Raw genomic sequence first — 26,861 nt, 5'->3', positions numbered from 1 at the left:
TTAATCACAGTATCTTGGTATTTTTGGTTTTTGTCCAGGGAGCGAATGGAGGCGATGGAAAAGCAGATTGCAAGTCTGACGGGGCTGCTGCAGAGAGTTCTAACCAGAGCGCCAGAAGCAGAAAGTCCGTAAGTTAAACACAGATAAGCAAAAGAGTAAGCTTGTGTGTTTACATAAACCTTGTATGATAGTCATCCAGGTCATTGTCAAGCTTGAAAAGTTCAGTTTAGGCAACTGGATGTGAAGTTCTCCAGAAGAAGTTTGCCTCTCATTCTAGAGGCTTCTTCATTTCTAACAATTGGTGGGGAGCACTGAGATTAATATACTGTAGGTGTAACAATTAGGGGGAACAAAAGGTGGGCATTGATGATGTTGACAGTGCGACGGAAATCAGGGAAGTAAATGATGGAGCGCAACAAGTAAGGACGCCAGAGCGTAGCTAGTGTTATTTATTGTTTTGCTCTTTTATCTATCCGAATCCCTCTTTCCAGTGCTGAGTCATGTTTATCGAATGTTAACAGAATTGTTTCTGCTTGTTAGATCAGAAGCAGCTGGCTCGCTGTGTGACGTCCTTATGTTGGAATTAATGGTGTCACGTAATTTAGCGGGTCAACCTGGGTCTGGTGTTCTCGCAGCATGCAGATCAAAGCCGAGGTGATTTTAACACCGGTGACTTGCCGAGTCGTTTAACCTGGGTAGACATGCGTCAGGGAGCTGCTCCCACTGCCCCTAAAAGCTGATCGTTCCCACGTTTAAATGGGTGTTCCAGGCAGTTGAAAGAAGTGAAAGAAGTACTAGAAAACTTGACGTCCAGTTGTCTAAACTGAACTTTACAAGCTTTGTTCAAGCAGCTTGCGAATTATGCTTTGATGGATTCATGCACTTTTCATGGACTTTTTTCATCAGAAAACCATCCCTAATAAATCAGATATTTATGATTTGTAAAATTGTAAGTCTTATTTTGTAACCTAACTGATATCCACCATATGTAGATCATGTTTAATAGTCCACTAGATTATACAGTTGAACCACACTTTAAAAAACACCAGTGGCACACGTTCAAAAGTCACCATCCGCATGAGAACTGCACTCAAAGTAGACCTACTCCACACTATCAATAAATGCATTATACATTAATCCACTTTCTATTTTCTTAAAAAATTCTAAATAGTAATTGTAATGCAGGCAATGTATTAATTTTTTTCTGCTTTTATTTGTTTAGTTAATACATGTAATGCAGTCATAAATGAAGAGCTTTGGTTGGTAACTACAATCCATCATATGTAATATCAGGCTGCTCAATACAAATGTTTCACTTTCTTCAGCATTTTGAATGCTTGAGACGGAAAGTGATCCTAATGACATGATTTTCTGATTGATTTGCCCGACTGTCTGACAACTTCAGAACACTAACTAACACTGAATGGTAATTTCTAGATAGTTGGGTGTGAAATATTTAACTCAATTAATCTCAACTTAATGGAGTTCAGTTGATTTATATATCACAAATTCACAACATATGTAACCTCAAGGCACTTTACAGAGATAATTCAACCAGATCATGCAGTCAGATTGGTTAAAACCATTCAAGGAAAACCAACTGATTGAATCGACTCATTGACTCTCCAGCAATCCCTCACACAAAGCATGCATGTACAACAGTGGAGAGGAAAAACAAACTTTTAACAGGAAGAAACCTCCAGCAGAACCAGCGTCAGTGTGAGCGGCCATCTGCCAAGGCCGACTGGGGTTCAAGGAGAAAGAGGCAAACATACAGAAAGAGACAAATATACAAAAGGTAACTGTAGAAAATAAACCAAAGATGGTAATATGAAAGAAAAAAGAAACATTCTGTGTTTTGATGTGTTTGAATATTTATTTATCTCAAAGAATTTATGCTTATTATACAGGGACATATGAATGGAACAAGAAGTTTAGTAACCATATGTTATTTCAAATAACCAGCGCATATGGGCTAATAGGAAACAAACGGATTGCAGTTTGGCTGACAGAAAAATTAAGAGGACAGTAATGGCTTGTTCCCTCTTAACAAGCCCGGATCAATCAAACTAAATTGCCTTTTGATGGTTTAAGCACTTAGAGACTGTTATTTTTAAATAACAAGCTGTCTGAAGAGGAGTAACTACACATTTATGAGCTTTTGGAAATTCATTTTTGTGGCAACTGTTCTCCTTGACTTAGGGGTAAAACATTGCCCTAAATTAAAATAAATAGAAAACACAAAATGTAAGTTAGCATAAGATGAGGAATTTTATTTAATGTTTCGGTAGATTGAAGCGCTAGAATGAAGTTGCTTGAATATAAAGCTAGAAATTTGCCAACTAGAGGTCATAAAGATTACTCAACCTGTTTGCCAGTGTCATCCATAGTTCACACTAACTACTTTATATGTCTGCAGTGCCCTGGAGGCAGCGTGAATTACCACAATGACCAGAGCAGCTTCCTTTGCAAACATATAGTACAATACACATGTGACTGATCCAGCATGTCTTTGGGGTGAGGGGTTAAATCTAAAATGCAATTAAAATTGTAGAAAGGTTAATATTTAGCTTGAAATACCTTGGACAATGGGATCCTACCCAATCAAGTTGTTGCTTTTTTGTTTCTCCTTTGGATTAAGCCAGAGGAAAAATACAGGTTTTTTTTTGGCAAGATAAACCACATATTTCTATTGGGGCATTAGGTGTTAAAATATAAAGGTGTTAAATATTCTGCTTTTTGCTTACTTTTTATAACCATATATTGCAGAACAAATAACAGAAAAAAATAAAGAAATTACACCTTTGAAATGGCCATTGTCCTAATGTGAAGTTAAATACTTTTCTGTCTTGCAGAGAGAAGCTTGAGTCGGCCAGTGACTGTTCAGGAAATGACCGTAAGTTTTCACCCCTGCTGCACCTCATCAAACTTTCCTTGCTCATCACTGCTGCCTCCTGCTGGCCACACAAATGAGCTTTCTTTTCCTTTTATACCACCTGCTGTTTCATTATTATAAACTTAGTTCATATGTGATTGATTTTAATGGCTGTGTTTTGTTTTTTTTGTTGCTTTTTTTGTACTGCTGGGTTTTTTTGTAACCGCTACTCATTTTGTTTTAGCTGGACAAACTAAAAAAAAGAAAGGTAGCTACAGTTTGTTTTCCTCGAGTGTCTAAAAAATGTTCTCCTGTCTGCCCCAACCTAAATCCCATATCATTATTCTCTTCCTGGAGTTCCATTTAAATGGTCTACATATGTTCCCTGTGTTGTCTTGAATAACCTGCCTCTCTGACAATTGTTCTCCTTCAGTTCTCTGTTGTTTTTGTGTGTTAATAGTAGATTTCATTGAGTTGCATTAACTTAGCTTTTTTGTGATTTTTTTGTGTGTGCAATTTTTGTGTTGAGTTTCGTACATTGGTAGATATGACTATCTATAGATTTCATTGTTAATTCAATTCAATTGAATTCAGTTTATTTCTATTGCACCAATTCACAACACGTCATCTCAAGGCATTTTATAGTTCACCAGATCATACAGTCAAATTGATTCAAAGTTTTCTATCTAAGGAAAACCAGTTGATTGCATTGAATGCAATCCCTCACAGTAAGCATGCTTGTAGCGATAGTGGAGAGAAAAAACTCCCTTTTAACAGGAAGAAACCTCCAGCAGAACCAGGCTGAGTGTGAGCGGTCATCTTCCGAGGCTGACTGGAGTTCAAGGAGAGAGAAACAGAGATACAAAAAGCAGCTGTAAAAGGCTGCCCCGCTCTGAGCCAACTCCCATGTCAGAGGATGAAGAGAGCACATCCAGACAGTCACAGTTAGAGAAACATAACATAAATAGTTAGCTTGTTACATTGCAATTGAAGGTGGATCTCTGTAAAGTAGTACATCATTTATCAACTTAATAATTAAAACTCACAATCCTTCCCCAGGGATAAGTGCCTTGGAGTTTTCTCAGACATAAAATTGAATGTAAGAAAAATTTTACCCAAAATTGCTATGGCTTACACCAAAAAAGGGAACACAGCAGACTTGACAGTTGTCCAAACAGTCAGTGATACTTTCTAAAAGTAGGGTGAACCATAAGAGGTCGCTGATAAAAAAGCTGGCTGTTCGGAAAGCTGTGTCCAAGCATTTTAATGGAGGTTTTTCAATGTGCCCATGATGAATCTTCAGAGGAGATTCAAACAAATCAACTTGCAACTGGACACCTTAAATACATTTTCTCATGATTGGATTCACCTGGCTATGAAGTTCAAATATTAATGCAGTTACCAAACCAATTTTGTGTTTCAGTAAGTCAGTGAAAAGTAATTAGGGGTATTCAAATCAATAAAAAGTATTTGTTTTAATGCACATTTTCTGTTAGTCCAGCAAACCTCAATTTAATACTGAAATTTTACTGTGTCCATTAGTTCTTAGATATATCAAACTGAAAGCTGTTGCAAACACTCAAATATTTAGAAATAAAAATAATTAAGATAAATAGGGGTGCCCAAACTTTTTTTTGTATGACTGTAATTGTTTTGGTTTAAGCTGATACTAAACTAGTAAAAATAGAAAATTTGCTGTGCATAATGAATATTTAATCAACAGTTCTATACGCTTTCAGAAATGTAATTCAACAGGTTCCTTCCTTCCTTCCTTCCTTCCTTCCTTCCTTGTTAAAGCTTTTATCATACATTCTTTGGTCAGTTAGAGAATGTCATCCTACCTTGATTTAAAGCTTTTCTTTGTTTTATATGTTCAGATTAAATGCAACTCAAGTTCCTTTCCATGTTCCTCTTTTGCATGATTTATGTAACCCGGCACAGTAATTACTGTGGGAGCTCTGCTGTCATTGTCATTTCAGAGGATTTTCCTATTGGAAAAGTCTTTTGTATTTTGCTTGTCTTTGGGATGATTTATAATGAGACACTTGAAAAATGTTTTTCATTATTGACATATTTGTCCCTGAAGCCTTCCCATCTTGTTTATTGTTCAGTCTACAGTAGGGTCCCCTCCTGTTCTTCAGAGCTGATAGATGTTGTCCCTTTTAAATACTTAAACCACTAAATTCTGCTTTCAGTAAATTAAATACCCATTTTTAACAATCGAACGAATCAGAGGTCGTTTTTTTTTTTGCCCAAACCTATACTGAGGGACCATTTCTATGAGCTCTGAAATTTTCCTCAGAAAGAACCAAAGACTAAAAGTTGATGGAGTGCTGACTATCCTAAATTTTTATTTACCTGGGGCAGCTCTTACTCCATCTGCTCCTCTGGCCCTGATGCCACCTCCGTGTTCAGGAGCCAACCAGCCGGTGGCCGTGTCCCGTATGCAGATGCAGCAACACCTTCAAGGACTGCAGCAGAACACCAACGCCCTGCGCAAGCAGCTGTCGCAGCTACGCAACATGCAGGTAAATGTGGACAGAAAGTAGCTCCTGCATATTGGGAATGCTTTTTTGTTGCAACTTCTTGAGAGTATGTCAAAGCTGCAAAACTTTAGGAATAAAATCATTTAGTTTGTAAAAAAAAAAAAATTTAGCTACTCTTTTTTCTGAATCTTTGACGATCAGGCCCATGGTGCAACATAAGGGAAACTTCTTAGCCAAATGCTCTTAATATTTCAAACCTAATGATTTTTTTTACATAAACTAGAAATATGTATAATCCACTTTTTAATTTCTTTTCTTTAAGTGTGTTTTACTTACAAATAACAAAACATTGGTTTGTCAGCTGGAGAACCAGGACTCAGTTCTGTCTCTACTGCGTCAAACGGAGTCTGAACTGAGCCTGATGATGCTGGACGCCATGCGGCCCCAAGAGGACCCACTGCAGAGACAGCGCCTCTTAGTGGAGGAGGAGAGGCTGAAGTACCTAAACCAGGAAGAACTCCTCATCCAGCAACTGCAGTGAGTTCAGAGCCCGATCAATGGACACCAGTTTGTAGAGAATAGTTAATCCAGAAAGACTTTTTTAATGTCTTATTTAAAATGATCTTTTCATAATATTTATGTTGTATATTTAATTAGCCAGTGTTCAATCTATTTTTTATACTTTTTGCAACAGTATTCACACCACTTAAGATTTCATCATTTGAATTATTCCAACCACTACTCTTAAGGTTTTTTTAAGTGGTGAAAATTTGATGGAAGGAAGAAGTGGAGAAACATGTTTCAGCGTGCCAGAACTTCTAAATTGAAATTTGAAGTAGGAAAGTTTCTTTTTTAAGATGACAAAGATTATCTGTGCTGTAGGAATGCAGATCCGGCCATTTATGGCCTTTTTTTGTCATGTGGTGTACAGAGTTTACTTTATTTTTTTTGAAGGTGTGTTTGTTTTCTTTGCCTTGTACGTCTCAATGATCATGTAGACTCTGGAGAGTATGGTGCCTTCTAATTAGCTTCTTTTCTCTGTTAATCCAGTTGTCTGTAGTCATGGTTGAACATGTAGCAACTCAACTGCAAAATAACTTTATAGCGGTGTGATTAGAAATTCATGCTAGAAAGTTGTATGCTGTCGAGGTGTCATCTCAAACACTGAATCACATTTTTTCCCTGAGGGTGTTGGGTTTGTTTTTAAACAGCGACCTGGAGAAATCAGTGGAGGAGCTGCAGAGGAACTCATCCGTTAACCACGGCCTGGTGACAGAGCAGGATGTGGAGCAGAAGAGCAAAGAGCTGAGGATGTTGGGAGAGACTCTTACTGACCTCAAAAGTAGGTGCTAGGTTTTTGTTTTTTATCATACAGCATGGTAAATCATTAGTAGATCACACTACAGCCTGAAGTTCAGATTCGCTGCACAGTGGACAAGTATCCCTCTTTCTTACTAAGTGTCGTATCTGATTAAAACCTGTTTTAAAATGGATTTTCATTCAATAGAAACAAAAAAATACAACAAGATGACTGCAGTTAACTGGTTTTAGAAAGCACACATGATTATGTAAGGACTTGTCCACCTTCCATTCATTTTCTTGTTTGAAAAATCAGACAGGATATTGGAGAACTGCTTCTCTAAAAGTCGGTTTACACTTTTGTGCAATTCCCAGATGCCTATAGGTGCCTCATTCATCTGATTAAACATTTATTACCAAACCTAGAAGATGCACAAATGGCCATCCATTATATTATATTTATTGTGAATGTTAATATTAACACAGAGCTGCTTAGTGAATATGCTATCTGAAGGAAGTATGAGTGTGTTGTTTTCTACAGTGAAACATGTGCTGTACGCTCACAGGCATGCAAGTGAGAAAGAAGTGCAAAAGAAATGAGCAATGACTCTAATAGCAATATGAAAAGCCAGAGTTTGCACATGCATAGTGGTCATTACTGCATTGTTAGGAATAGAAGCCTGAGAAAAAAGAACAATCCTGGCTTTGAAATATGGGGTGGTAGCTTCATGCTATTGGGGTGTTTGGCCTCAGGAGTGGTGCAGAGAAAAATATATCATATTGGTGTATTGAAGCAATCCTTCATATCTGCCAAACTGACATACAGGAAAATACTAATAGTCAGTGGTCTTAGGTTGTGTCTCTACCAGCTTTGCATATCTAGAAAATGATATTTTACAGTGGAAATATCTCAAGCCTAGTCAGATTAGATTCAACTAGATTAGGTGGAGAGCATGTATGAAGTTAAACTTTTACCTTTTGCCCCAGCTATATAAAGGATTTTAGGTCTGGTTATTAATGGGACTATTTGATTAATGAATGTGCTTGGGAATAAAATCATATCTTTTTCTATGTTTAGGGTTGGTATCCTGATTTGAATTTCCCAACACATCAAAAGTGTTTTACAGCTTTTAACAAGGATTTTCTGGGTTTGCTGAAGATAACATCTATTTATCGTGCGTGTTTCATGGTGTGGATGTTGTGTTTAGGTTGATGTGCCGTGTTAGAGTGATATCACACCATGTTTCCAACATTTGCAAAATGTTCCAAATTGGACTTTGGCTTTTTTGGCATGTTTTTTTTTTCTATTTTCTTCTCACCTTTTTGATTTATCTGGAGATTAATTTTCACCCAGGTGGACTTGGCTTACTAATTAGGCGGCTTCTGAAAGTGGAAGGTTAGACATGGTTTCATCAATTAAACTGAGATTCACTCTCTAGCATTTTATTTGTAGAAGACTTTAAAATCATACTTTTTTTTTTTTCTTTTAACCTGATAGTAACACAGTGGTCTTTCTTATAGCATAACAAACTGATTAAAGTTTGCAGTCAAAACATGACAAAGTCTGAAAAAGTTATAGGCGTGTTTATACCTTAGCAAGGGAAACTAATTCTTCTTATTTGCTTATAAAACAAAAAAATCATATGATTTTAATAAATGAGTATTAAAAATCTAATTAATAGAAATGTTAACATATGTGACTTTTAGTTGAAGGTTATAGTTCAGATGTGGTCAGGGCTGTCCATTAAAAACCGTTATGCAAAGTAAGAATCATTCATATTCATGAGTCTACTTACCCTTTAATTGCTGTTCATATAATTTCCATTTTGGCCTCTCCTCCTGCTGCCTTGACCTGTGTTTGACTCTGAGTATTAATGAGGTATTCTGAAGTTCGTCCACAGCTGTTAATCTGTTCATTCTCACCAGTGCAGTATCTTGTTAGAAAAAAATACTCTAGGGTTCTTTCACTTTACTGATGGGTCCTCTGTCATCCCAACTGCGCTCAAGTTTAAGTTTTGTTTAGCATTGAACATAGTCTTTATTATGCTTCAACCATCTTTGTCTCTTCTTTTGTTTCTCATGAATGTAAATATGTACATGGTACCATATTGTTTTAAACAGCAACAATGTACACCTGGTCTATTTAATTAATTTCAGTTGATTTATATTGTGCCAATTCACAACACATGTCATCTCATGCAGTGTATATACATTTCAGTCGAATTACACACAAAAATTGATTCATATTTATTTTCCCTAAAGAAAACCCAGATTATTGAATCAACTAATTGACTTTGCAGTATTTTCTCCTTCTGAAAGAGCAAATGCCAACAGTAGGTCTGTTTGCATTATGTCATTCATTTGGGGACAATCTCGCATACTAAGCATGCATGCAGTGTTAGTGGAGAGGGAAAAAAAATCCCGTTTAACAGGAGGAAACCTCCAGCAGAACCAGGCTCAGTTGGAGCATCCTTGAGCCAGAATCAGACATATAAAAGGAACATAGAATAACTGATCCATAAATAACGTTCCATGTTAAAATAAGTAACTGTAAACCAGCTCGAGAGCACATACAGGAAATCAGAGTAAAAGCTGTGTCAGGGAGAGAAACATGATCAAGCACTAAAAACAAGCTTAATTCCATCAATTCCATCTATAATATAAGCTGTTGATGGCAGAGAATACTATTCTCTCCAGTTTCCTAGCATTATCCTTGCAATTTGCAGCGCAAATACTGCTTCACATTTGTAAAGTAGAACCATACTTTGAGCTATTTCTGTAAGCAAGGCTTTCTTTGTTTACTGTACCATCTGCTCACTCTTTCACTCTGTTCATCATAATATACTTAGGTAAGGAATTTGATTTAATCTGAATAGTTTCCCGGTTGTACCAACAAAATTTAGTAAATACCTATAAAAACAATGAATTTTTGTCAGATTTAGTGGAAGTTAGTAAGGACCCAAATGCAGAGAAGAGGCAGCAGGGATGAGCTTTGCTGATTTAATAACAGTTCCAAAGGCTACAGAGGCAAAATCCAGGAACTAAATATAAAAAAAAATAAAAAAAATAAAATAAAATAAAAAACCAAAAAAAACGGGATGCCAAGAGGAAAACACACAAGAGAAGCCAAGTAACATCAAGAAACCAGCACTGAATAAACACAGGGAGAGTATATATGGGAGACAGAACAACTCTAGGGTAATCAGCTGATATGGTGCAGGTGTGGATAGGAGCTTGGGGAAAGGAGACAGGCACAAGGGGACAACAGAGAGTAACTCAAAAAACACAACACTGCTTAAATAAAACTAGAAAACAACTACTATGAGACATAATTGGAAAAGAAACAATTACCAAGAAAACAGAATGACATAAAAATGTAAATGAAAACTCAAAAAGTCCACTAAGGTCAAGATCATGAAAATTTTAACTTTTTTATTATTATTCCAATTTATTCTTCACAGCTTAAACCGACCTGTTCAATCCCATTACAGAAAAAAAAAAGCCATAATTGAGCACTCAGTCTTTTTAGGGGGCTTTTTAAAAAAAAAGTTTAAAAAGTGGTCCAAGCATAAAACCCTCTGGTTCTCCATCTCTGATCATTTGAATGTGACTAAGAGCAGACTGTTTTATATTACTCAGTTACGCCGCATCTAGCAGGCTCTTTGTTTTGCTGAGACCCAGTAATTTAAAGTATTGAATAATGATAACATATTTTGTTCAAACCATTCTCTGTATTCATGCTTTTATACCGAATCTTCTCTCCTCAGTTATCGCTTCTTCTCGCTCTCCTACAGACCAGTTCCCGAGCTTACAGAGTAAGATGCGCGTGGTGCTGAGGGTGGAGGTGGAAGCGGTTAAGTTCCTAAAAGAGGAGCCTCAACGTCTGGAAGCTCTACTGAAACGTTGCAACACCATGACTGATGCTCTCAGCAACCTTCGCAGGTATGCAGGTATCAAACAAAGCCCCTTAAGTGTATCTAAAGATCAACCAGTTTGACTCTCATGACACATATCTGAATGTTAGATTTTTTTTTGTAGCCATGATTATAAATCTGATTTGATGTAAAATGTGAAACCATAGTAAAAATGTACCTCATATGCTTAAGTATTTTGTTGCTCTTACTTCTTAGGGCTCCTGAACCAATTCTAAACATTCCAGCTGTTTAGTATTATGAAGGAGGGATGGTAACGTAGGCTTGTTGTGCTGCCATAAAATCCTGGCTGGTTTCTGTCACAAAGTCAACCATGAATACCTTTATGTACCAAAGTAATATTAGATAAAATATTAAACAACATTGAAATTACATCAGGATGCAATAATATAAATGACATAATTTTATGGAGAGTTAATATCATTAAGCAATAATTTAGAAGAAATATAAAGCTGAAGATCAACAAGTATAACATTTTTGGCAACATCAAATTTAATTTCTGAAAATTTTACACTGTAACTCCCCTCTGCATGTGGCAGCAACACCATAATGTCTGAATGTTGTAAGTTAGATCATATGAGTCGATTTGATAACAGGATGAAGCCGCACTCTCTCCTTCTCTGCATCGGTACCACTAATAAAACGAATGTCGAGATTTTAACCAATATCTAGCCGCAATTTACACCAGACAATTATTTCATCAGAGCATGCTATTAAGGCTCTGCAGATCAACCCCCTCATCAGCATATTTGTGGGTTAAAGGGTTTTTATTCAGCAGATGAAACAAAATTAAAAGCAAGCTTTTAACTATATATATTAACATTTTGAAAAACTCATGTATTAGCAAATTTAAATTGCGCAACAAAGAATATAAATTTAATGACCTCATTAGAAATGCTTGATCCAAGAGTTGTTCTGCAGAAGGAACAGGAAACTGCTTGGAATTGATGGGAGAATGGATGGTGCTAAATAAAAAAAAGAAAGGCTGGGCTGTTGATATTACAGCAGGACACTGACCCTAAACATACAGCCAAAGTTACAGTAAAATGGTAAATGACATGTACTTATATAGCGCCTTTATTCAAGTCAGGAGACTTGACCAAAGCACTTTACACTACATTCATTCACCCATTCAGTCAAGGTGGCAAGCTACATTGTAGCCACAGCTGCCCTGGGGCTCACTGACAGAAGACCTGACCAGCATCAGTAGACAATGCAGGTGAAGTGTCTTGCCCAAGGACACAAGAACACTGAAAGTCAGAGCTGGGGTTTGAACCGTCAATCCTTTAATTTCAGGGCAAACTCCTACATCCAACGCCACTGTCGCCCTCCAAAACGGTTTAGATCAATGCAGATTCACACAGCAGGTGATATAAGTATTGAACAAACCTCCATTTTTCTCACTAAATATTATTATTTAGTGAGAAAAATGTTTTTTTAAACAAAATTAATTTCTGAACATCTATGGTTTGATTTCTTTGTATGTGTGGATTGCCTGGATTGTTACCGACATCTGGTGAAAATGTCAATAGCCCCTCTAGAAATATATTTGCTTAGAAAAATGTCTGTGTCTGGATGGCTGCTCTCCTAGTATAAATACATAGTTTGGCTTCCTGGATGAAAGATGGTGAACGTGAGTCAGAAAACTTTCAGCTTAAACTCCATTAAACAAGGTTTTCGACAAATATTGTCTAATGGAGGTTGAAGAGAATTTAATCTTTTTTTGTTTGTTTTCAAGATGCTAAAACTAAATATGAATTGGCTTTTACTTCACAATCATGCTATGCAAAGAGACAACATCTGAATTTATTATTTAAATTTAGCTTAAAACTGCTTGCTTTTTTGTACATAAGAAAAGGTTTTAAATAGGAACACAAAATCCTACTACTTTTAGGTGCTATTTCATGCTGCTTAACCCAACCATATATGTATAATAGTAACTTATGTATGATTTTTATCTCTGTTATTTTTCTTCTTTGTGTCCTTTCTGTCTGTGCAGACAGGTCTCTGAAGGCATTTGGAAGACCCCTGAAGACCTCTCCTGTCAGTCCCAGAAAAGACTGGATGATATGAGTCAAGGCTCTGATCTGGACATCCTGAACAGTCCTCCTCTCAGCCTCAGTGACCTGAGCACCAGCTCCGGTCTGGCCAACTGGATGCCCCTGTCCTCCTCTGCTAGCGAAACTGACACATCTGGTCCTGAGCAGGACATCCAGTCTTCCATGGCCTTCAGAACCCGAGTCCTGGATGAGCTGCCAAGTCGAAGACCTGGAGACAAAGCAGTCTCTGCTGAAGTCAGACTGGTAAACATAATTGTGGACATATTCATTTACCAGTCTGCTGTAAACAGAAAGATATTTACATCTTATTCTTATGCCAGATGGTAGATATTCATTTACACAGAACATTATATCTGAAAGCTCTTAAATCTGTTACTCAGACCCTCATCACACAAGCAGATGGTTTATTATTCCATTTGTTGGGGCAGCATTGGAAAACACTCTCCATATATCTTGCCAGTAGTCTCATGCTGTTTTTTATTTATCTGCTTCTGTATATCTTTTAGGCAGCTGAGCGTGACTGGGAGGAGAAACGTGCCAGTCTGACCCAGTTTAGCGCCCAGGATATCAATCGCCTGCTGGAGGAAACCCAGGCTGAACTGATGAAGGCCATTCCAGATCTGGACTTTGCTGCCAAGCACATAAATAAACCGGCAGTCCCTCCCAAACCCCAGATTACCCTCCCAATATCCTCCACCACAGCTACTTCTTCAGCTGCAGGGAGCACTGGGACAACAGCCACCACCACCACGTCTAGTGGGGACCAGCAGCCTGGCAAGGTGCAGTTGGCTGCTCAGAAGCTCAACAGCATGGAAGGCAGCGGTTCACATCGAGGGTCCGGTGAGTTGTCCAGATATCAGTATCATTTTTGCATACAAAGGATGATTCATTTGATAAAAATAAATATATTTTAAATGATATTTTTCTGATTGGGCAGTGGACCTCAATGTAGCAAGATACAAAACAGAAAAACCATCTAAGTCTCCTCCCCCACCTCCCCCTCGCCGAAGCTTCCCATCGGTTCACGGCCTCACCACAAACCGCACTGGAGAGGTGATCGTCACCAACAAGAACCAGAAGGTGAGGCTCAGAGGTTCCAGCTGTCACTCGTTCTGTAATTAAACAAGGTTATCAGCTGGGAAAACAGTTTATAAAGCAAAAATTCCATTTAATTTAATGTATCTAAACTCAGGTTCACAAAAAAAATAAAAATTATCCAGTTATATGGAGAGATTCATACTCCAACTGATCTCAGTTATTAAACATTGCAGTTGAGTTCAGTTTACCATTACATGTCATCAATATTGTTTCTATCTAAGGGAACCCAGCAGATTGAATCAGGTCTATCAGGTAGAGAAGATGCCATTAAAGGGTATCGCTGGTCCCTATAGAGTGTATCAAAATTCACCTGGACTATAGTATAGTGTCCTGGTCTCTTCTGGTTTATTTTCACCACCAAGCTATTCTTTATTTTGTAGCCATTACCGTTTCACTGTTGTTGTCAAACTTCCGATTCAGGCGTGACCATTTTCCTGATATCTAAAACACAAAATGTAAGAATGAAGGTGTTTAAGAATAGCATTACCAATTAACTAGTGTCATGTTGAAATGTGAGTGGTTATTAAGTTATGCCAAACCGAGAGCCAGGATCAGCATTTGAAAGTAAAAAAGCAGTTTGTCTAACTTTTTTTCAGGTTTCAGGGGGCTCTTCTGCCCTCCATATTTAGATATTGATTATTGAACCTTGCAGTAAAATGACCTCATAAGAGGTCACAAGGACACATCTAGAGCTTACAAGACTGCAATCCTTCAGGACTATAGTTACACTTCTCTGAGTTTCAGCTGTCTCCCTTTGTCTGTGTAGGTGGAGGAAGATGGTGAAATGCCAAAAACTCTGGTGAAGTTGAGACGGACCCCCTCAGACACCCCCCGACCAGCCTCCACCCCACCTGTGATCGCTGCCTCAGCCATTCAGGACGAGGATGATGAGGAGAAGATCCTCGCTGAGCTGGAGGTAGAACAGTTCATAGGCTATTTTCTGTTCCATTGTGACATTAAGTTCTGATTTGTTCTCACTGCATTATTTCATAAATAAAAAGATATTTCAGAGAACACCTGTAAAAGATTCCCCCTGTAGTAAACAGAACATCGGCCGACCAAAGGCCCCCTCCCCCTACGTCATTGAGTCACTGGGCAGAAAGGTAAATGTAAAACCTCAAGCTTTTGCCTCCTGCTGCCTCACTCCCAGGCCTCTTTCTGCTGACTTAATCCTTTGTATTAACTCCTATTTATTTCCTACTTTGCTTGATCTTCCATGCAGATTAACAACAAGCCATACAAGGGAAAAAAGGGAAAATAAATCAACTTGTGCATGATTAGGAATTGGCTTATTGTTTTACTTCCCCTTGAGATCTCTGAAATGTTTCTACTCTTTTCATTGAGATTTCCATATTTTTACACATCAAACTGTAAAGCTGAGAAATACTAGGGGGGATATTTGTTATTAGTCTGATTTTAAACTAATATCAGGTAAATGTATTATTATACATGTGCCCTGCTCCATCTCATCAGAATTTAACAAGTGAATGATTTCAGCTGTGAGATGCAGTAGCAATTGTACAGAAACAGAAAACATGATACCAACTTAGGGGAACTATGGGTAACTTCTACAGAACGAAAACAGAAATAAATGGTGATCTTAAAGCTTAAAAGTGCAGGAAATAGATTTCAGTTACTTTAAACGTTACTAATGTTTGGAAAAAGGATAAATACGGAAAACAGAAATGATGAAGAAAAACTTGGCTTTTAAAACTCACCAATAAAGGTTTCCATGTGGTTGATACATCAAAAAAGGCATCTAATACGATTACTGACAATATCATGTTTTATGGCTACATCTCTTCAAAGAACACCCAGTCTGTGCCGGCAAATATGCTAAAGATGTTAAAAAAAAGGGTCAACAGGGCCTATGGAGCATTAGGAATATTGGATTACTGATGTTCCACATACACTGTACTCTAAAATTCATCAGTCAAGTTAAACAGCAGTCACTAAAATTATCTTAAAGGGATTTTATTTGCAGAGCAGGAGTGGGTAGAACTCTTTGATTTCTTTGCTTCAGTTAATAAAATGTGAAGGAAAACACACATTTAATGCAAGGGAAGAGTCGTAAGGGCCAAAGGTTTCCATTCAGCTTCTGTTTAATACAATGTTTTCATTGTCGATGAATTAACCAACCTAAATGCTTCAAAGTTTTCTGCAAAATCAATTAACCTTGGATGCAATAATATCCCAAATCAACAACCAAAAGATTTGTTTTTTGTTTATTTCTAAGTAATTTTTTTCATATCTATAAAGATTTTAACATAAATGTGATTTACCTTTATTATTTATTGTTGGTTTTAATTTCAGTAGTGCATCCTAAGACAGTATACAGTGAAAATAAGTATTTGTAAACCCTGATATTATGCAACTTCTCCCACTTAGAAATCATGAAGGGGTAAAAATTCTTATTGTAGGTTAATGTCCACTATGAGAGACATAATCTAAAAAAAAAAAAAAGAAATCCAGATATCACAATGTATGTTTTTTTTTAGCTATTCATTTGTATGATAAAGCTACAAATAAGTATTTGAACACCTGAGAAAATGAATGATAATATTTGGTACAGTAGCCTTTGTTTGAAATTCCAGATGTCAAATGTTTCCTGTGGTTTTTCACCTGGTTTGCACACTGCATGAGGGATATTGGCCCACTCCTCCATACAGATCTTTTCTAGCTCAGTCATGTTCCTCGGCTGTCGCTGAGTTTGAGCTCACTCCAAAGATTGTCTATTGGGTTTAGGTCTGAAGACTGGCTAGGCCACGCCGGAACCTTGATATGCTTCTTCCTTGGTTATTCTGGCTGTGTGCTTTGGGTCATTGTCATGCTGGAAGACTCAGCCTCGACCCATCTTCAAAGCTCTAACTGAGGGAAGGAGGTTGTTCCCCAAAATCTTGCAATACATGGCCCCGGGCATCCTCTCCTTAATGCAGTGCAGTCACCCTGTCCCATGTGCAGAAAAACACCCCCAAAGCATGATGCTACCACCCCCATGCTTCACAGTAGGAATTGTGTTCTTGGGATGGTTCTCATCATTCTTCTTCCTCCAAACACAGTTAGTGGAAGTATGACCAAAAGGTTTTATTTTGGTCTCATCTGACCACATGACTTTCTCCCATGATTCCTCTGGATTATCCAAATGGTCATTGGCCAATTTAAGACAGGCCTTGACATGTGCTGGTTTAAGCAGGGGAACCTTCCTTGCTATGCATGATTTTAAACCATGATGTCTTACAGTAACCTTAGAAACGGTGTCCCCAGCCCTTTTCAGGTCATTGTCCAGCTCCTGTGTAGTTCTGGGCTGATTTCTCACATTTCTTAGGATCACTGAGACCCCAAGAGGTGAGATCTTGCATGGACTCCCAGTCTGAGGGAGATTGACAGTCCAGTTTAGCTTCATCCATTTTCTAATGATTGTTCCAACAGTGGACTTTTTTTCACCAAGCTTTGACTAAAGTGATACACACCCTTTCCAGCCTTGTGGAGGTGTAAAATTTAGTCTCTAGTTTCTTTGGATATCTCTTTTGTCTTGGCCATGTTAGTAGTAGAAGTTTTACTGATTGTATGGGGTGGACAGGTGTCTTTATGCAGCTAAAGACCTTAAACAGGTTAATCTACTTTAGGATAATAAATTGGGAGGATGTGGACATTTTGAAGGGAGACTAACAGGTCTTTAAGGGTCAGAATTCTAGTTGATTGACAGTTTTTGGAAATAATTATTTGCATCATTAAAATGAATAGTTAAAAATCATATATTGAGATTTTTGTTTTTGTTTTATTTAGATCATGTCTCTCACAGTAGACATGCACCCACGATGAGAGTTTAAGAGCCCTCCATAATTTCCAAGTACTTGCAAAATAGCAGCATGATCAAATACCTACTTTCCTCACTGTACATGTTGATCCAGGAGCACAATTGGGCTCCAACCCCAACTTTGGAAGTCACAGGTTGGGGAGAATTGAGTTCCACACAGTTTTTACACAGGTCTGGAAATTTACAGAGGTTTTGAAATTTAAAAATTTTTGAATGAAAAATATGTATAGCCTTTTTCCATTCTTAAAACAACTTAGTTTATAAATGTCATACATTTTTGCAGCATTGCCCCTGAGTCATTATGGTTTATATTTACATAATTCCAGCGTTATTTCATCAGGTGGTTCAAACGATCACAGGTGGTTGTACCTTGGGTGACTTAGTTAAAATCAGCTCACAAAAACAAGATGCTTTTCTTCCACAGAACAGCAGTAACTCACCGGGACCGACAAAGGGTCCAACTGTTGCGGCTCGACTCAAACACCTTCAACAGGGAAGCCTGGAGAGACCAAAATCCCGCAAACAGAAAGATGATTTCCCCAAAGTCCAGGGCCAGCAGCAGGTATTCCACTTCTAACTGATCTGACGCTCCGCCTGCCTCTCCTCTCTACTGTCACCTCAGAGAAGCTCAGCCTCTTGGTCCCAGAAGACTCTGTGAGGGAACGCAAGCTGGTTTTCATCTCCTCTTCTTCTGTGTTAATGGTTTGGGTGACTGGATTTGGACCAGCTTGGTCAGACATTAAGCTTTTGTCCAGTCTGTTAAATTTCTCACTGACTTATTTAATCTAAGATAGCAAAATCCTGATCAATTGGTCAAGTCAGTTAAAACTGTTGCCTTCTAACAGCTAGAAAGCTGAGATCTTTCAGGCAGGAAGATTAGAGAGGTTAAAGACAAGTTAAATTCATGCAGTAAACAAACAAAAAAAACTGCAGAAAGAGCAAAGCAATCATGAAAAACAAAACTCACATTAAGACACATAAATGCAGGAAGGGCTTGAAGTTAGGGACTAAATCTATGTGTGTAGCATTCATTTTTATTTAAAAAAACCCACATATTTCTTCATGACTTTTTTTTCCCCCTCAGGCTGAATTGACTGTTATTTCTTCTCAGCTGGAATTACCTCATTCAATCCCTTTTCCTCAAAACATTTTTTCAGTCTCCTAAAAAAAAAAATGCATTTATTTTTTTTCAAAAGGTTCAGAAATTAACCTGATTAACAAGAACAATTGACTTTCTTGCCTTTCATGTAACTTTCGGTAGAAAAAAAAGAAAAAAAAAATTTGCTAGTTAAGTTACTGTAAAGTCAGTATTTTTGCTGATTCCTTGAAAGTTTAGCATTCAGGGGTAAAAACAGCTCCCTGCTGTCATGAATCCACAGGTGTACATCAGTCACATTTAAAGTCTCATATTAACTAGCCGACTAGCTTATGTTATTGGTCTGATTCAAAAAGTCAAACTCAAATAGATAATCCACAGAGGGAATTTCACTTATATTTCTGCTCAATCTCATGGTTATAGCTTAGAAAAACCCATACATTTTGTGTTAAATGCGACCAATAAACAAGTTTAATTAACTTAGTATTTGCACTATACAGTGTATTAGGCCAGTTGTATGGCAGTCTCCCAGCCAAACAAGATTATGGAGGATTTAATCAAAGCAGGCCATGGTTCATTTGGTTATCTTGTTGATTCCTGCAGCATTTATCAGCTAAGAGGAAGAATAAAATGATTCAATATTTCCTGAAAGACGCCTGTACAGACTTTCAACCTAAAACTCAGTGTACCAGCACTAGCTGTGAAATGGATCCACAGATTAACACTGGTTGTGGAACATCTGTTCTTGAGTGTGAATTTGTGAGCTTGGATTCTGTGCCTCTTCACTCTCCCTCCAAAATCTGGAACTTGATTAATCAACGAAATCCAGGCTTTATTTTCAAAAGAAAGAAAACTTTGAATTACCGAGCAAGAACCCTGTTGAAACTTTGCTTCACAATGCTGCGGTTTTCCCTGTTTCTTGTTTCCTTTTTTTTTTATCTTTTACTGTATATTTAAAGTCATTATTAATTAGTCTGAGAGGCAAAAATAGCTTTTCATTGGTTGAAAGATATTATCATTAAATTTGACTAAAAAATCTAATTGGTTGCAACATTGCGTTATGTTGTCAAAAAATGTGAACAAGTTCCAGGGAATTTGTTTGTAAGAGTGTGTAACACACAAAGAATGTGTTTTTTTCCCTGCATCATTTCTCATACATTATTCTCCCTGAACGCAGCTTGTTTTCCAACAAAGCCTCCTTGATTGGCTGAACATTTTGGAAAGACAAAGAGTCTTCGTTCTCCTGAATGTGTGATGGGAGGAAAACTGCCCTGCTCTTTTTTTCGGAGCTGTTAATCAGTGGTGGCAGCAGAGGGGAGCGAGGGCCAGTTGTTTTTTTTGGGTTTTTTTTCACTTGATGAATTTGGCTCCTAGAGAAGCCATGGAGACTATGGCTGCTGCTTTTACTGCTGGCTGGTTTAAAGATGGGATCAGAAGCTCAAACATTTTCTGACTCTCATTCTGAGCTGTGGGTTCTTCACATTGTCCTTATTTCTTCTTCTATTTATCACTTCTCATAAACTCAAACACTATCCTCCTTGTTCCTTATTCCTCCGTCTCTTTTTCTATTTTTCCTATATCCCTCTATTTTACTCTTCTAAACTGACTCCTGATCTCCTTTTTCTTTTTTTGCTTTTTCCCCTTTCCTACCTTTATTCCTTTTATCTCCAGTCCGTCCTTAAGCAGCAGCCCTAATCCCCTAGCATTCTACCCATTGTTCCTGTCCTCTCTCCCTCCTCTTCCTCTTTTTTTGCTGCATCATTCAGAGGAGGAAGAGAAGCGGAGTAGGGAGAGATTTTTCTGTCCTGCAGCTCTGACAGCAGCTCTGCGTCAGTCGCACACACGAGGACCGTCACGTCGATGCACCAAAACCTGACGTCCCCACCGGCCAATCACAATGAAGCTCAGAGCAGCATAGTGCAGGGATGAAGGGTTTGAAGGATTTAACAAAAAACTTGATTTGTCTGTCAGTAAATTTTGATTTTTATGTTTTTGTTTTTTTTCCCCCCCTGTCACTGCTTCATGACTCCATTACACTTTTCTCTCTTTTTTGCTCTAAAACTTCCCCTCCCCCCCACACTGCTTGCTTTTTTGGGGCAGTCCTGAGCTTCCGCTGCTCACTGATCCGCAGATCATCATTATTTCTGCCGACGTTTCCCTTCACTGCTATTTCTGACATCTTTTTTTAGTCCGTCAGCCAGCCTTCTTTTTTTTTTTTTTCCTCTTCGTCACTTGCTTTGCCTTTTGTCATCCTGTCTGCTTCTCAGGTCTCTCAGGTCTCATCCGGACTAAATACGTGACGACTGAGTACTCGGATCATTCCACTTTTGGACCTCTAAATCCTAATTCACACCTAAAAGGTGACTGTTGGCTAAAATGTCACAGTTTGGAGGCAAACAGGAGCTCCTGTTGTCTGCTGATATATTAATGTGACTCCACTGATTCATGTGTTAATTTGAAAAAGACTGCAAGAGTTCTGGACCTGTACCATGAAGCAATTAAACACATCTAATGTGTATCTCCATCTTCCACCATAACTAACAATCTAAAACGAAATCTATGTCCCAGTTTTACACAAGAGGATATCTCATGAATGCTCAATCAAGTTATATTTTTATTCTATTTCATTCAGAGAAAGGTGAAAGATAAAGGGTGTTGCCATTAAAATAAAACAGGCGCCTCACGGTAAATTAGAATGTCATTGAAAACTGGATATTTAGTTCTTCAAGAAGGAAAAATTATAATTATATATTACAGGTGGGGATATATTTCAAGTATATATATATATTTTTTTTCAAATGTTTCATAGATAACCAAAACCAAAAAAATCTGTTTCTCTGATGTTTAGCATGAACTATGTCTAATAAAAATGGATGTTTGATATGATAATGTAGACCTATTGAATAAATATTCGTCTATACCAATTTATGGCTCTCTTTACCTAAATGACTGTGTCAGCACAAGGCTCTGCTGATGCAGGAATAAAACACAGATTGCTTTAACAGCAGCCTTCAGCTTGCATTCTGCTCTTGATATGAGGTTTCTGGGTAATCAAGCTCACCATCACCATGGTTACTGTAACCTTTGAAAGCACGGGTTGGGAGTAAGTTCTGCTAGAAAGTGAAGAATCTCTATTGAACACAGCTAATTAACTAGATTTCAAAAGGGTCCAATTCCTCAGCTTAGGCAACTTCACAATTTTACTAAGTTTTTTTGCTCATTTTCTTAGTTACAGTATAGTTTTAAAGAATGTATTTAATACATCTTAAAAACAAACTTCACTTTCTTAATTCTTTACTAACATTTAATCTTTTACAAAACTTAACAGCAAAAGAAATAAATAAAAGTCCTTTTTTTTTAAATAATGTATGAAACGTTTATTTTTATTTTATTTAAGGGCTCATAAAACAGGATTCATTTTCTGAATTCAATTATTTTCATGATTCCTATCTCATATTCTTGTGGGTAAGTTTCTTCAAACTCTATGTTTAGAACCCTAGTGGCATTTAACTGTTTCCACCAAAGAATGAGCCGCTTAAACAGATTGGCCTTGTAGCATGTCCTTGGAGGAAAGTATTTTTCCATCGACTCGTCTTTAAATGCTCTATTTTCACAGTCCACCTCCCTGATTTTTAAACAGGCAATCTTAAATCCTTTAAGGCCTAAAGGCAGGGCAAGCTTCTGTCTCACCCGCTGTACATCTGGGAGTGAAAACAAACTGTAGGTCTAGTGTGATTGTAAGAGGTTGAGGAAAGCACCTCAAAAGCCACAATTGGGGAAGTCAAAGCTGTGTCTAATGAATATTCTCATTTCAGACTATCATAGATTAATTTTACCACAGAAAAAGTCCAGCGACCCAGGTGAAAGCTTCTCAGAGTCCCGACCCGGACCAAAATATGCGAGTTGGTGACCCCTGCTACAGAACCTGTCAGCAGAGGGAAGCATACACTGCAAAAAATAGAAATCTCAATATTTTTTTTTCTTAAAGCAAGTGTATTTGTTCTTGAATTGAGGAGATAAGTGAGACACTGCCAATGGAACAAGAGGATTTACTTTTATGAGAAGAAAAAACAATGGTATTGTCTTATTATAAGCGCACATTATCTAACTATCTTATTTTAAGAGTAAAACTACTCATTCCATTGGCAGATCATCTTATTTACCTGCTCAAATTAAGAGTAAAATGTACTTAATTTAAGATTTTTTGTACTTATTTCTAGATCGTTTTTGCAGTGTAAGCTCTCTTAAATGACCTGACTTGTGATGAAAGTTGGCGAAATAACACCGGTAGATAGAGGTGGGCTTGGGAAACTTTACTAGATCCCGACCAGCATGGATTTTATGCCCTTCCTCCAGAAACTGGGACCTTTACTCTCTCATGAAAAAATGAATTTCCATTTGCCTGAGAGTTATACTTTGAAAAACTGAGCAACAGTCCAGTTTTTTCCTCTGTAGTCCAGCTTTGATGAATTCCACCAGATTTTTCTCACCTTTAATTTTTATGCTGGGATAAAGATCACTGTGAACAACCAGCTTATTTAACAATGATCTTTAGGAGCTAATCCCATATTTGGAGGAGGGGGGTAGAGACTGTCCGCTCGACAGCTGTTGAGTGAGAAGTCTCCTGCATGATCGTGTCGGCCAAACCAGCCCTGGACTAAAAATCCTTCTGATGTGCTTTGTTGAAGATTGTGATTGTTTCAGAAAAGGAGTTTTTGGTGTTGATGAACTGTTATGCATAATAGTCTCATTCGACAGATAAAAAACTTAAAATATATACAGTATAATTTGAGATTTATATCTTTAATTGACCTACTGATAGTAGTTAAGTTTTTGACTGGTTCCTAATTAAATGGAAATAAATGGAAAAAGGATGCAGGGTATCATAGGGCCATTTAAACCATCTAAATCTGGTTTGAACGTTATTTTTAGGACCTTGCAGGGCTTAACAGTAACAAAGTTAATGGGCTTAACTTATTTGAATCTAATTTCCTGCATTTTCATCCAAGCAAATATTTGATTTGAAATGCAGCTTATAAAAGGGCAACATTAAAACTAGCAAATGTCAGGAGTAGGACTGGATTATTTCTGTTTATAATTAACCATTTAGAAACTAATCTGAAATAACAGGCTGTTCATGCTGCAGCTTATTATGTATAATGTATGTGTTGTTAAATGCAAAGACCGGGGGGTGACATTTAAAACTAGGAAATAACTGATCATCTTTGTTTCATTTTGCTGTTAAGTATTTGTTTGTTTGCAGCCTTCTTTATCTTTCCACATGGATGTTTCAGATCATCCAATAAATGTAATATAGGATGAGGCCTAATTACATTAAAAAGATTCTTTACTTAACAAGCAGGGATATCTGCTGGCTGAATGTGAAAGGGTAAAACCCACCCACACCTTATAAATTATTGCGTTGCTGGTGGCAACAGAAGCCATCATTGTCGATAATTATTTTAAATCATTGGGGATAATATGTTGCCAGCTTTGTGTAGAAATGATTTAGAAATACTGGAAACTTTGTATGTAATCATAGTCTGAATTCATGAGAGACCATCGTTATTGGATTTTGCTGCCTAAAAACCTAAGAGTGACAAATTTAAAGGTAGATATTTTCTAACTTTACATTTCACCAAGATTATTTCTACCAAACAGTAACCTTACCTGAGGCAAGCAAGGGTGTTTAACTTTGGATTGTTTTATGATAACCCTTGATGAGTGGTTGTGTTGTTGGAGTGATTTTAATAAAACATACACTCCTTAAAACATTCACCCCTCTACTTCTCTTGTGGAGATTAACCTAAAAATGAAAATATGTATATGTATATGTATATATATATATTTTTTTTTTACTTTGTCATAATGTTAGAATTTATTTAACCTTCATCATGTTGTGATGTGGGTTCTGCATAAAGTCTGGCAGTAATCAAGTCTGGGTATGGCTGCTGAAGTTGAACTAAAGTGTCCACAATTTACTAAGTGGAAGGGCTTGGTTGGTTTGGATAGCTTTGTTTTTTTTTTATAAAGTAAACTTGATAAAAAAAATATATTATTTACAAATTATGTTTATCTGTTTTCAAATTAATCAATCTTTATTTGTATATAGAACCCGAAGCAGAAAAAAAATCTGCTCTTACATTTCTAGAAATAAATTTGAGCTTTACTATGAAAAAACAAAACAAAAATCTGTCATTTTATAATTTTAAGGTGCCATTTTTGTCATTGGCTGTTCCGCAACATATAGAGCACCACAAAAATCTTTAGTTTCATCTTTTCATTACTTTAGCTATTCATTTTAGTGATATTGAGCATTTTTCCTAAAATAAGAGTGGCTGTAAAACTGTCCAACATGGCAAACATGCCTTATCCAAAATTGAATCATCTGTTTAAATGGCTGCTCAGTTCCAGATAAAGTGTTTTTAATGTCTGAAAGAGTGGCACCCAAAAAGGTATCCTATTGGACAATCTGGTTAAGCTTGAAATTTATGTTTCTACTTCATAACAAGTGTAGAACTGGGACATAGGTATGTAAACGTGTAAGGTTTCCTTTTGTCAAAATTTTTCAGAAATTTGGATTTAATTAAAACGTGACGTGTTAAGCTGCAAAGCTTTCGATTAAAGTGAAATCAAACCAGTGTTTCTGTCTTCACCACTGCGGGAAACTAAATTAAGAGTTTAGTCTTAACCTGTTTATGAAATGTAGAATAAGATTAGATAATCTAGATTGAGAGAAGTTAAAATCTGACCAGAACCACTTAAGATATATTGTATGTATATTATTATAGAACCATTTAGTTTTTTGTTTCAGAGAGAACGTGTAAAAAAGAAAAAAAGTCATCTATGTTTTATATAATCAAGCTTTTTTTTGTATTTTTATACTTGAAGAGGATTCATAAGCATGTGACACGTTCTGTAAATTCTTTATTTTTCTGAGTTAAAAGATTTTATTTTTTCTGCAAGCCATGAAACGAACCATGATCACACGTTGCCGTAGAAACCGGATGCCGTTGCTAATACAAACTGTAAAATAGTGGCACTGCATTTATAAAAAAAAAAGCACATGAAACGCTCCCGTCACTTAGGAGACGTCCCGTTTATAGATGTTTTATTCTATTCTAACCAACAGTGTGTGAGATTATACAAGTTCAAGTGTTAATCGATGGTTTCTTGATGAATGTGTGATTGTTCAATCATATGTGGATGTTCAGATCATGTATATAAACCCAAATATATTGAATTCATTTTAATGTGATTTCCTTTTTATATATAAAGGTGGAAAAATACTCCAAAATGGCATGAATACTGTAAACATTCCTGAAAAATCTGCACGCCGACTGAACTGACATCTCATTTTAAATCTGTGTATACCTGTGAGTGTACCATAGAGTAAAGAAAACTGTACAGCAACATATAGATTTTTGTATTCTGTTTAAAGCCCTTATGTCAGAATAAATCAAGAAAAAAAATGACTGAATTTTATGAAGAAAGATACCTAAATTATATTTATCAACTAGAAGCTGTTCCTTCAGTTTGTTTGAAAGTGATGCTTGCTGTGTGGGGTAAGTGTTGTTTGTGAACTGTGACCAAGAATGATCAACTACTACAATATACTGTAAGTAAAATCCAACTAATCTGTGCAGAACAAAGCACAAATATGATACTGGAAAAAAACAAAAAAAGTTGCTGCTTTGTGTGTGAAAATTCCAACAGACAGGTCACTGCTTTTGTACGTTCCTGTTGTGTTTTTGTGACAATAAAGGTGACCCTCTGATACACAGCATCCGTCCAATGCTCTGTTTATTGCCTCATTTTAAAGACTAATGTGCTAAAAGCACAATATAAAGGCCTGAATGGACCTTGGGACACTTGCCATTGATAACCTGGATCAAAATTTTGGTAATACATTACAATTACTTTTGGATTTTACACAATTGTTAATACAAGAAAAATCAAAACATATGAGTGCAAAAGTTGTCCAGTCGCTTTTATTTAAACGTAAAATTAACAAAACCTTTTTGTTTGATTATCAAATGTTTAAGTTGAAATGTAAGATAAGATTATTACTTTTTAAGTGCTTGCAGATACATCTCAAACTTGAATATATTGTTTTTATATGTTTAAAAATGACATGCTTTTATAAATCCCGGCATATTTCTAAAGTTTATTGAAGTTTATTTTTATAATAAGCTAAT

The 26,861-nt window shown here is 36.9% G+C and overlaps 1 protein-coding gene across 2 annotated transcripts in view; it reads left to right on the top strand.

Annotated features, from left to right (window-relative positions):
• The window catches only part of LOC107104584 (SRC kinase signaling inhibitor 1-like), a 72,876-nt gene extending 50,869 nt beyond the window's left edge, over positions 1-22,007 (top strand). The window contains exons 7-20 of one of the 2 annotated variants that reach the window (XM_015404617.1): positions 39-128; positions 2,856-2,896; positions 3,120-3,143; positions 5,243-5,403; positions 5,723-5,898; positions 6,573-6,703; positions 10,455-10,602; positions 12,592-12,895; positions 13,159-13,492; positions 13,590-13,732; positions 14,517-14,666; positions 14,752-14,853; positions 17,992-18,129; positions 20,931-22,007. In XM_015404617.1, coding sequence (XP_015260103.1) covers positions 39-128; positions 2,856-2,896; positions 3,120-3,143; positions 5,243-5,403; positions 5,723-5,898; positions 6,573-6,703; positions 10,455-10,602; positions 12,592-12,895; positions 13,159-13,492; positions 13,590-13,732; positions 14,517-14,666; positions 14,752-14,853; positions 17,992-18,129; positions 20,931-20,963 — 1,975 coding nt within the window. In that variant the 3' untranslated portion in view covers positions 20,964-22,007. Of the gene's footprint in view, positions 1-38; positions 129-2,855; positions 2,897-3,119; positions 3,144-5,242; positions 5,404-5,722; positions 5,899-6,548; positions 6,704-10,454; positions 10,603-12,591; positions 12,896-13,158; positions 13,493-13,589; positions 13,733-14,516; positions 14,667-14,751; positions 14,854-17,991; positions 18,130-20,930 lie in introns of both variants that reach the window. The other variant, XM_015404618.1, reaches the window with a different exon arrangement.
• Positions 22,008-26,861: the final 4,854 nt, after the last annotated feature.

This window comes from Cyprinodon variegatus, unplaced genomic scaffold, assembly GCF_000732505.1.
Source record: "Cyprinodon variegatus isolate N-32 unplaced genomic scaffold, C_variegatus-1.0 Scaffold1804, whole genome shotgun sequence".
NCBI classification, from domain to species: Eukaryota; Metazoa; Chordata; class Actinopteri; order Cyprinodontiformes; family Cyprinodontidae; genus Cyprinodon; species Cyprinodon variegatus.
Note: the sequence above shows the minus strand (reverse complement) of the source record. Positions and strands in the feature narration are given on the sequence as shown.